The 12405-nt window shown below is 41.0% G+C and overlaps 1 protein-coding gene across 4 annotated transcripts in view; it reads right to left on the bottom strand.

Annotated features, from left to right (window-relative positions):
- Window positions 1-1003: 1003 nt before the first annotated feature.
- Window positions 1004-12405, bottom strand: part of RNF146 (ring finger protein 146) — a 79917-nt gene continuing 68515 nt past the window's right edge. For all 4 annotated transcript variants that reach the window (XM_044064051.1, XM_044064043.1, XM_044064058.1 and 1 more), the window contains one exon: window positions 1004-2732. In XM_044064051.1, coding sequence (XP_043919986.1) covers window positions 1691-2731 — 1041 coding nt within the window. In that variant the 5' untranslated portion in view covers window position 2732 and the 3' untranslated portion in view covers window positions 1004-1690. The remainder of the gene's footprint in view (window positions 2733-12405) is intronic.

Here is a 12405-nt window from a genome sequence, read left to right as displayed (position 1 = left end):
GTCAGAGGCCTAACTTTTGGTGGTGGACCCGCTTCCGATGAACAGTTGGGAGACCGCTTACGAGAATGGTCTTTCTTAGCCTTGTCCCCTTCCCCGGACTTATTGGTGGGAGTTTGAGTCCCTGAGGCCGGGGAAGAGAAAGTAGAAGCAGCAGCTGCTGCTATCCCTGCTGGGGAAGAAGGGACAGCAGTCCCTGAAGAGGGGAGCAAACCATTCAGTATCAGTTTGTCCCACCTGTCCTTAAGTGCCCTGGGGCTGAAACCAGAGCAAATAGGACAGGGGGACTTAAGGTGATCTGCACCGAGGCAAACCACGGACAGAGTGTAGCCATCTGCTGGGGATAGCTTAAGGCCGCACTCTTGTGCATTTCCTAAAACTTGCCTTAGGGGCTTCTGCCATACCCAAGAGACATGCACAGACACACTAAAAGAGAGAAGTTTTTTTTTTTTGTCTGACACAGAAGGTAAGTAAAGGATGTAAGGAAGAAAATAGAAAGAAAATCAGAGATAAAAAACAGAGTTTAGTTCACTTACGTGAACCACTAGGCTAGAGCTCCGAAACAACACCTGTAACCACTATGGTGGCAAATGAGATCTGAAGGGGAGAAGGGAGACAGGGTGGCTTTATGGGTAAGGGGAGAAGTCTGGAGCTTGTATCCACAGCTGGAAAATGTGGCCGTATTGGATCTGATGTGGATCTGAAACACCACAGGTTGAAGACCAAATGAAGTAAACTACTTCAGATCTGAACCTAATGATGGGCTTTGTCTTCTAAAGCCATGTGTCCCCATCACATCAGTGGTTAAGACATATTTACAAAGCTCAACAAAAAAGCAGCAAGTTCATATGAATTATAGTAAGGGGGGAACCCTTTCCTGATTTCAACTTTTTCATTGGCGAAAAAAAAAAAAAAAAAGACAACCTGGTTTACTTGACAAAGCAGATAAAATATTACTGCAAAGTTTCTTTAACTGAGAAAAATCAAGTACCTTTCTACACATCAGTAAAATGAAACATTTATTTAAATTACAAACCTGGAAATAAAACATTAAAACAAGACTAAGAAACTTCAATTTAGATTTACAGGGTCTAGGCGAAACCTACGCAAGTCTCAAATTGTGAAAAAACTACGTGGGTTACAAAATACAACATATACCTTTCTATACCCCCCACCCAATCATACTGTATGCTGTAATGGGATACGTGGTACACTCTTTTCTTTTCCCACCACTTGTCGAAATACATCTTAGTTTCTTTTAAATACCTAATTCACTTAATATTCGAGAAAGGTTTAGTATCTTAATTGGACATGTCTTTTTATGTTAGTGTTCCATCAAACAACAAGTACACAGTTAAATGGTACTGTAAGAAGCACAATGGATACAGTTAAATATGAAGACAACATCCCAGAAACATGCCAGTCTAAAATAGCACAAATCAGGATGTCAGAAATGCCTGTTAAATAATTAAGATCATTTTCATCAGAATCCTGAATGCCTGCCTGGCAAGAAAAAAAAGGCCAAGTTGCTCATCAACAGAATATTTTAGAAGCTCTAGTTAAACAACTAGATGGTCAATTTATAAGCAGGTTCAGGAAAAGGCCCAGACATTTAGAGTTTCAGTTCACAGTGCAATGCTGGTTTAAACACCACCTTTATAGTCAAGAGTATCTTTATAAAAATAAACAGAACTCAGACCTCTGTTGCAGTACATCCATCAGGCAGTCTTGAATTTACACTGCTGCCAGGTGCATCTGCTCCTGCAGCTGGTCTACCAGTCACTGCCCGATGGAGATTTCTGTTCCTTTGACTTACAGATGTACTTGGAAAATGGTCACTCTCATCTTCACTGTTACTGCTAGTATCAGACTCCGTTTCATCTTCTGCATCATTTAAATTAGGCTCCCTTCCAGATGATGTCAATTCATCTTCTTCTCCCTCTCCCACACGGTTTGCTTCAGATGCGCCATCACCATTTATCTGCAACTGGGATAAAGAACCCTCTAAGGAACTACTCTCATCTGGACTTGGAGTTACAGGAGTGGATGGCTGGCCTCCAAGTGATGTTGGTGGTCTAACAGAAGTGGCTATTTGACTTTGCACAGATGTAGCTCCTTGGTCTGCTGAACTGTCTGCTCCATCAGCAGAGTGCTCCCTGGTAGATGCTGGAACAGAAGAGTCACAATCGAGTCGGAGACCAGCTACACCCTTCTTGGGGATATCTATAATGTCCCGTTTTATTTTCCTGCGGCGTCCATGTTCATTTCGTCTATACTGAACCATGTTTTCCAAGTCTGCTACATATAAAAATCCAGCTATCAGCATTTCTGTGTTCTTTTTCCCTTTTGAAAATGCATCTTCTAGCTCTCTGCTAGTGCGTTCATCATACTGCCACCAGCCATTTCTTCCTTCATAATACCACACATATTCGCCATTGCCTCTACTTGCTGCTTTTAGTTCTTCAGGTGACAGTAATGTTGGTTTGTCAAGAAAGTCTTCGGGAATTTCTTGACGACAAAGTGCACATCGTTTACTCTGCCAAGAAGCTCCTTTGACACATAAGTAGCAAAAGATATGTCTACAAGGTAAACTGACTGGATGAACACATGTTTGTAAGCAGATAGCACACTCAGGAACTGGTAGTGAAGGTGGTGCACAAGAAGGAGGCTCATTTGTCTTCCTGTTGGCGGGAAGCATTTTTCTTGTATGACAAATTTTGCCACAGCCAACCATTCTGGAAAAAAAAAACAAGGGAAACAAAAATTAAGTCATCACTTAACACTGTTTCCACAAGAAAAAATAAAAATATATAAAACAATGAAGTAAATCTGCTTAAAACAATCTACAGAACACTACGATCTTATCCCAATTTACTCTTAAGATTAGCTAAAACAGGGACAGATGTATGAATACATGAATGAATGGTACACTTCAAACCTGCATGTGGCAGAAACAAGGACTAAAGACAAAAAGGCAAGTAGCAGCTAAGGCAAAGTCTTACTCCAGAAGATCTCACTAGCTAAACTACAGGAATAGCAAGTAGGTTAACCTGTTATGTTTTTTTTCGGAAAGTAAGTATGCAAAAAAGCGAAGACAGTCTATGTACTGAACAGCTAATTTTTAGAGCTACACCATTTCTGACCCTGTGTTTTTCTGACCCTGTGCTATTGTGTAAAGGTTTGCAGCAGCCTCAAAACAGGTACAACTTTGCCAAAGAAAGAATAAAGGAATGAACGAACTAATGTCTCCCTGAAAGGGGAATTCAGCTAATGTGACTATACGACTAAATCAAAATACACTTCTACTGTTTAAGAATCACATTTAAAGTGTAATTCACTGTAACATAATTACATTTTTTGCAGAGGACTTTGGTCTTCCTGCACCTCATTACTCCTGCTAATTTGTTATACTAGCTCACACAGATCACCAGGAGTATGTGCAAGGGGAATTTTCACCAACATAATCTCTGAATCCTGACTCCGTACATATTCAAATAACTAACAGAAGTGTATTGAAGTTAGCCTTGCTCAGCAGCAGCGCCATCATTCCACAAACATGTGAAGGACAGTGGCAGAGTACCTAATCCTCTCATTCTCTCGGAACAAGAGTGGCACAGAGACTAGCACTTGAGCTACAAGTCATAAGCTCTTCTATATGGGCCAACAACAGCCCAGTGCTTCATGATGCAGGGAAAACAAAGCTACTTAAAAAAAAAAATTAATGAGAAAAATTCAGAAGAATACAGACAGACTAATACAACAGCATTTTTAAACGCATCAAAAACAAGAGTAAAACAAATATGCAAATATTATGGAATTATCTTTAGAGTGGTTATCTCTATGCAGACATAAAACAAACAAGAAGCTTAGAGAGGCTGGCAAATTTGAGTAATACACAACTGTGCTTTCCTTTGCATGCTGGTGATTAAGTTGCACTTACAATAATAGTAGATACTCGACTTCCTCATTTCTGCAGTTGCCTTTGGCTATTTGGGGTTCTATCCTGCTCGCAAAACAATCCCCCAGTCTTAAAGTTCTGTCTCTCTCCCACACCTAAGCAACCGCTAATTGCTAATTTCTCCCAAGAGGCTAGCCAGTAAGAGTGCAAACTTCTCCAGGGTTTTCTTGCCGAAAGAGGCGGCTTATTCACCCTGAAACTCCAACAAGATATAAATAACTTTTTATCCCAACAACTAACTCTACAGAAAGTAGAAGGTGGATGGATGGTGAGTGCAGCTAATGCAGCACTGAAAAATCTGAATATCTACTATATTCATCATTTTCACTGGTGCAGTAGCCTTCGATTATTTAGGTTGATGACCAAAGCTCATTTGCCCTGGGGGTGGAAGTATAATGGTACAACAGCCCCTGGAAAATGGTCCTAGCAAAGCTAGTGCTAGACCTGGGAAAGTTTTGAAAAAAAAAAAAGGTAGAGGACCATGCATTTGCCGCTAGAGTGCTTCTATAATCCACACCTTTCTAATATGCCATCAAAGAAAACAAGGCTACATTAGAATGCATCTTTACCCTGCTGGAAATGTTTTAGCATGGTAGAAGCTAAAAGAAAACTTATAAGCACATACAATGGAGCTTTTTCTACAAATAAACTTTGAACGCATGGAAAACCAAGAGTTTTGCAACCCAGACAATCTCTGGAAGAGGTCAGAGCAAAAAAATTGGTTCAAATGTAGACAGAAAATAAAATTTGTAAAGTCCGCAACTGTCACCTCAACAGATGACCTTGCCTATCACTAGAAAGGGTCCATATTATATAGTCGAAGCTTTAGGTAATCGAATACCTAAAACGTGACACCCAACAGAGAAAGCTGTAATCATTGAATGGCCACTTATGGGAATTTTTACGTAGGGAATAAATCTGCTTGGCCAGAGGAAAAAAAAATTCAAACCCTAATCGAGTGGGGGGCTGTACCCCCCCAACTAAATATGCCAACTCAGACATCACTCCACAGTGGGGAAAAGGGCAGAGTCCCAATAATGGTCACGGGAACTTTTTCCCTGCGAAAAAAATTGCGGAAGTGGCTGTTCGAGGTTTACAACTTTTGCTGTTTAGGTGTCGAGCTTTAGGTATTCGATTACCTAATATAGATCCACTAGAAAAGTATCTTTGTAGAATGGCTTGAGCAAAGTCCAAAATGAAGGAGTATCCATTGGTAGACATGCTGAAATAGCAGACAACCACCTCAAAAGAAGAAATCAGGCAATAACAGGACAGTAACTTATCTGTGGTGATCAAACATTTGTGCAATAATCCTTGACAGGTTCCTCGTTATGAGTAGGCAATGACTAGAAAGTCAACTTCATGGTTGACATAAAATTTCAGAGGCGCAAGACTTCTTGCCTACTTCAGTACTTTCTGCATGCCATCATAAAAAAAAAGTGCCCAAAGGTATTAAAATGGAATTGTCCAGGCAGTAAAAGTTTTTTGAGACTGGGGTGTATTAAACTCTCTACATACTCGAGACAGAATCTGTGAAGAAGCTTGTGGTAATTGCTTCTGGCCATAACAGAGAGAACCACACTCTGGGACAGAGAGAACCACCACAGTAATGATTTGGAATCCTTCTGATTCTTCAGCTTGGATATCAGTAGAAGTTTATACAGGAACATTCCCAACTACTGGAATGAAAATGCATTTGCTTTTGCAGCTTCCCTGCCTGTTCAGAGACCTTGTGCAAAATTTATTTAGTTGCCTGTTTTGAAAGGAGGTGAACAGATCTACTGGAGGTATTTCCCAAAACTGGATCAATTCCTGAAGACCCCCATTCAGTTTTCATTTGTGAGGGTCTGCCTGTGAAGCCTCAGAGTTGCTTTATCTTAAGACAGCAAGAAAGTTCTGAAATTGTCTACACTGACTGCTGACTTTTCTCCAAGGGGATAGCCATTCAGCAGTAACACTGCATGGTGTGGGAGGGAGCCAGTGTTTTTTGAAACTGGCCAATTGTTCTACCCTGGGTAGGACACAACCCTAAATAGCCAAAGGCTACTGCATCATTGAGAATGCTGAATATTGCCTAAGCTGCTGCAGATGTTTCTAAACAAAGCTTGTTAAAGGCACATAGAGGCTTAAGATTGCAAACATCGATTCAATGCATTCATCATATCCATTTTCCTTGGTAGTGAAAGCACTATACTCAATTTTTTTTTTCAAAAAAAAAAAAAAAAAAACCCCACAAAATTATACCCTGCAATACTAGTCAAGAGTTACTGTAAAAGAGGGGTTACAGAAGCTATACTCTCACACTAAGGTGAGCTCCTCCTTGTACAGCTGCCCGCTCTACAGTACTTCAAGTGCAGTTATCTGAAATGTCATCATATCGCATCTGTAAAAAAGATGAGGCCTTCAAATTTAGGCCACAGTATTCTTTTCTAAGAGAAAAGACGTACTTTTGGGCTGCATGCTGGTGTTGTCACCTATCTGCTGCTAGTAACTCCTATTTTCTACACTGCAGCATTCTATTAAATCACACCATCTGCTTGTAGGTCATGAAATTATTTACAATGGGCATAGTTCACTCCGCAGCTGGTGGTCCTCTCTCTCTTCCTCATACTGAATAATGTTCTTGTGGTTCCAAAGGGTTAAGGTGTGTTCATTCACTAATTTGGGAAAGTACAAAAAAAAAAAAGTTGAGTCTTTTCATAACGTTCTGTGTTTATCTTCACTTATCCTTGACTGTGGGTTCGGTTCCGTATCTCTTATCGGACTCGGCCATTATTCCAGCTTGTGCCTTCCAAAAACTCTCGAGCGTAGCCCTACCCATAATGCTCCTCTCTAGATTACCCCAGATAGAGTTTAAATAAAAAAGTGACAGACTATGAAGAACAAATCAGAGACCATATCTGTACTTAAAGGAATAAAGTAGACTACAAGGGTGGATCCACTCCACCAAAAAGCCCGAAAAAGGTAAGGGGGAAGGAGGGTGGGGATGTCAAGGATAAGTGAAGACAGACCACGCAGATGGAACATTATGTTAAGACACAACTTCTTTATCTGATGTCAATCTTCACTTGATCCTTGACTGTGGGACGAGTCCCCAGCTACCAAATCTTGGGAGGTCTCACGGAAGAATATTCCTGAGTTCCACTGAGCAAAGGATGTTCGCCCCCTAGAGATCAGATCCAACTTGCAATGAGTAATAAAAGGTATGTGGAGATGCGCATACATCATCTATAGACGTTATAAAAAGCCCCGGCGGCTGTACATTCTTTCTGTTGTAAATAAATGTTATGCAGTCTCCGAGCCATTTTGCCAGAGGAACCTTAGAAACTGGTTTGCCCATAGCAACAGAAGAAAATGAGACAGATAACTGATCAGATTTTCTGAACTCCTTAGTTCTGTAAAGGTAAAAGTGTCTAGCAAACGTGGACTGTATTCACCTTTGTTTGAAAATTTGGGAAAAAATACTGGGAAGCTGTACAGCCTGACTGATATTAGAGTCGGATACTACTTTTGATAAAAAGAAAGGATTTGTACATACACACACCCTGTCCTTATGAAATATTACATAAGGAGACTTGCAAGATGAGGCTTGTAATTCAGATATTCTTCTAGCAGAAGTAATAGCAATCAAAATTAAATTTTTTTCAAGATAAATACTTCAAATCACAATTTGCAGAAGGTTCAAAAGGAGGATTGATAAGAGATTGTAGCACCAAATTCAAGTCCCATGGAGTAGACAGATCCTTGTATGGTGGTCTTAACAATAAGGTACCTTTCAAAAAGGTTTTACGAAGTTTGTGTGACATTAGCAGTGTATCATTTAGACCATTATGAAAATTTAAAATTGCAGCTAAATGAACCCTAAGAGTTGAGGAGGATGCAACTGTATCAAAAAGTAATGCTAACAATTCTAAAATGTTATGAATCAGAGTAGAATGTGGGTCGAAATTGATGTCTGTAGCCCATTTTGAAAATTTGTGTAACTTACTGCTGTATATTCGTCTAGTCAACAGTTTATGAGAGGCTAACACAATTCGCTGAACTGGAGTGGTAAGACTACTATGCCTGGCAATCATTGCAACTGGAGAAACCACGCCGTGAGCTTGAGATTTTGAAGATTCAGGTGAAAGTGTCCTCTGGGTGGGAGAGCAGGTCTGGGGTTGGGTCCGGTGTCCAAGGCTCCTGAATTAAAGGAGGCCACAGAAAGGGAAACTATATCTGTCGGGGCCAGAATAGGGCAATGAGGATTATCTTGTTCTTTGACCTGCTGGCTATCTTCAGAAACTGTTCTAAATTAATTAATCATATTTGATTATTTTACTCTTTTGCATACATCTACATGAGTATAGAGTGTTTAGGATAGTTTGTATAACGTTCACTATTTTAACTTATATCTTTTTGTTATGCAGACCACTTTAAGTGGAAGGCAGGATATGTGTATATAAGTTGTGATGTCAGTTCCTGTTTTTGTAATGTCTGAAGAAGCGGCTTTGTCCGTGAAAGCGCTAACATATTAAACCTGTGTTTTTACACTTTGGAGCTATTTGTACTATGCAACTTTTGGCATCGTAATTCTGCATTTTGAATATGTGGGTTTGCTGGTGAAGTGTTGAATTGATACCTACGCTTTTGTATACGAACGTTTCATTGTTGGTTGCTATTTTCCTCCTCCCACTGGGTGGACTCTTTGGATTTTACTTCGTGAAGTTGGTTTGGGAGTTTTGTGTTTTATTATATATATATATATATATATATATATATATATATATATATATATATATATATATATATATATATATAAAATATATATATATATATATATATATATATATATATATATATATATATATATATATATATATATATGTGTATATATATATATATATATATACACACACACACACACACACACACACACACACACACACACACACACACATATATATACACACACACACACACACACACACATGGGTTCCCCTTTAGAAGGTCGAACGGCTGAAATCTCGAAATTCATATGGCCAAAGCCATATGCTCGAAATTCAGAAGCTCGACCTTCTGAAAAGGGAAATACAAAAAAAGAAAAAAAAAACGAAATACAAAACAATGTTTCTGCAGGAGTGCAAGCCCCCCTGTACCCCCCCACCCGCTACTTATTTATTCTAACTCAGAGATCGCAGTACAGCGCAGAAAGATCTCCCGGTCTGCACTGATATATATATATATATATATATATATATATTGGAATAATTTTTTATTTGACTGGTCTGGGGATGGTAAAGAATGGACCACCGAGTTTCCAATGTCCACTGGAATATTCACCTTGCCAATGGTACCAGGATGGCTGCCGCAACATACACCCCAAAGCTTGAAGAATTAGCCGAGGTGAGAGAGAAGAGTTTTAGATTATCTTTCTGACCTGGAACTAATAGTCTGAACTCTTGATCAAGGGAAAGATGCTGTTTGTGTGATCATGTTGATTGAGGCACCTATGAATTCCTATTTGGTTCCAGATGAGACTTGCTGTAGTTGATTCAAATGCCTAGGTTGCAGCATAACAGGAGTACATAATCCTGAGCTTGGATCAGTTGACATCTGGTCGGACAGGCAATGAGCTAGTCATCTAGATATGGAAAACCCAGAATCCCTGCAGTCTCAAGTTGGTTGCTACTACTGCCATACACTTGGTCAACACCCTGGGGGCTGTGGTGAGACAAAAGAGCAGAGCTCTGAACTGGTAATAACTGGCTCCCAGCCAGAAGCGTAGCCATCTTCTGGATCGTCTGCTCATTTTTGTAGGATAGCTCTTCAGGCTGCATACTACTGTGCAGAAAAAGCAGAATTAACTGAACCATGACCATCAGGAACTTCGTGTATTGAACTGAATGAATTAGGTGGCTGAGATCTAAACTTGGTCTCAGATCCCAGTTTTCTTTGGCAATAAAAAACCCTGAATAAGTTCCAGATTCCTTCTGGTGTTGGGGGACCTATTCTAAGCAGCTTATTTATTTATTTCTATTGCTGCTGTTTCATTCTGATTGGGTGGAACACTGGGGATTTTCTTAAGAGACCAATGGAGGTGGATGAGAAAACAGTATGACATAACATGTGGATATTATTCTCTGCACCCATGAATAGTTTGTAATTTCTAGCCAGGCTTTCTGGTGCAAGGATAATATTCGAGCTCGCTTTCAGGAGCGCTGGTAAAATCCACCAGATGAAGTATCTGTAGATCCTTCATTTTCTGGACCCCCTCTACAGTGAGGGCAGCAGCGTCTTCCATTAGAGTCCCCCCTCTGCCCCTGGGGATCTTGGAAGGAACCCTGGGATTTCTTGAACCACGTTTTTTGACCACCTCATTGCTTCCTAGAAAAGATTTGTTGAGGGGTCAAAAAACATACGCTCGCATTAGACAGGTTTTAATCTTCCTGCTCACGCTTGAGCATGTGTGCTTCACTTTGGGGCCGAACAAGGAAGATCCATCAGAAGGAGCATTGACTAAGGATGATCTGAAGGGTTCTGGGAACACACAATTGCATCCAGGCATGCAGTCTAATGAAAATTTCTGAACCTGCTGCCTATGAGGTACCTTCTGCTGTGTGAGAGAGGAGCCTCATGGACAAACTGGAAATGTACTGGAGTGTAGCCAACGGTGCTCTCTTGTCTCGGAGAATATGGTCCCAGACAGGGATCTGGAGAGTATTTTTTTTTTTTTTATCAAATCCCTTTGGAGTCTTATAAAATGTGCCAGATAGTCCACTGATTAAAGGGCAAAGGTCACCGAAGCTTAAAACACACTTCCCAAATCTATCCATTGCCCTAGACTCCCTGTTGGGGGAATGGACAGCTTTGTTCTGCTAGTTTCTTTTTTGTGGCTGCTGCTACGATCATGGCATCAACTGGTACTCCTTTACTCCAAAAAGAGCTGTCCTTTGGTGACGCCAGGATCCTGTCTGGTCTTTTGGGGATTGGTCTCTCTATGGGCATAGAAGGAACTGGACACCATTGAACCAAATCAAAATAACTCACTGGCAGACAGAGTCACCCAGGAGGTAGACGGGCCAGCACCAAAAGCCACAAGGAATACAGACTCCTCTTCAGAAGGGCTGTCAGGAGACCAATCACCCCCTTTGCTTTTGCAGCTCCAGACGGTCTCCAAATAAGCCATATTCAGGTGGTGATCTTGGGACCCCTCTCTTTCAAAGTCAGTATAGTCTGCGACAGCCTCTTGAGGAGAATGTAAGTGCCTACTTTTGCACTTTTTCTTCCTGGGAACCTCTATGGTGGGATGTGCCAGGGAGGCGTAGGAAGAAATCACTGTAACCCGTTGGGTATCCTGGAGGCTAACTTGGGCTGGCTACCCTTGTTGCAAGAATGGCTGAGGCTCAAGATGCAGAGACAAATGGACTAGAATGATCAAAGGTGGAGAAGTCTGAACTCTAGGGAGAGAGAATGCTTTCTGCACTACTTGGAATGCACAGTGCCTCAGAGAAAAGGGAATCAATAACTCCAAAAGAGCATGCTTACGGGTCGTAGGCTCTCTCTTCTCTGAAGGCAAAGCATTCAAGGAGTGTGCTGGAGCTGATCTATTTAAATGCCGAGGCTCCAACAGGAAGAGACTGCTCTGTCAACTTTGGAGTCTACTCCAACCTTTCGGACCCAGCTCCGACGCTCAGAGCAAATGCACTCGGGCGCTACCAGAGTCGACGATAACAGTATCTTCGGATCCAATGAAAATGCCCCTGGAATTTTGAGATCCAACTACAGGTCAGATGGGAGAAGGAGCAAGCAAGGGGTGTAGGGGGAGTTTAAACTAATAAGGGGCTCTGGTGCAAATGGTGTCAGAGCTGGGAGAACCCCCATTTGTTATCTGCATTGAGAGAAACTTCCCCTCTCATTCTGTTCACATCTGCTTCAAGTCAAGCTTTTGGAGGAACAGGTTGAGGATGCTCTGCAGGAAAGTCTACAGTGACTTTGTTTAACAGAGAGGGCAATCTGGATGTAATTAGATCCAGAGTTAACAGTGCCGACCAGATCCAAGGAGACTGGTCTTTTCTCATCTTTGAATCTGAGGAGCTTGTAAGTTCTGAACCCGGAGCCAAGGAAGTGGATGGCACTGGGGAACATTTCCTGGAGTCTTTTTTCTCCAAACTGGTGGGGGTTAGAGCCGCAGAAGATGTGGCAGAAGCAGAAGACTTAGAAGGCAGCAAGCCTCTGGAGTATCAGCTTATTTCACCTGTCAATAAGAGCCCTAGAGTTAAAACCCTTACAGATATCACAACTGCCATCAAGATGTGAAGGGCCTAGACAATAAAAATGCATTCAGCATGCACATCAGATAATGGAATTTTGTGTCCACAGGCTGCACATTTCTTGAAACTAAAGGGTTTTGCCAGTATATTTACATACAAAAGTAAAGAAAGATTTTTTTTAAAGGGGAAAAATACCAA

The sequence above is a fragment of the Protopterus annectens genome, chromosome 1.part0 (genome assembly GCF_019279795.1).
Source record: "Protopterus annectens isolate FY-2018-M chromosome 1.part0, PAN1.0, whole genome shotgun sequence".
Classification (NCBI taxonomy): domain Eukaryota; kingdom Metazoa; phylum Chordata; order Ceratodontiformes; family Protopteridae; genus Protopterus; species Protopterus annectens.
This window is presented reverse-complemented; position numbering and strand designations above follow the sequence as displayed.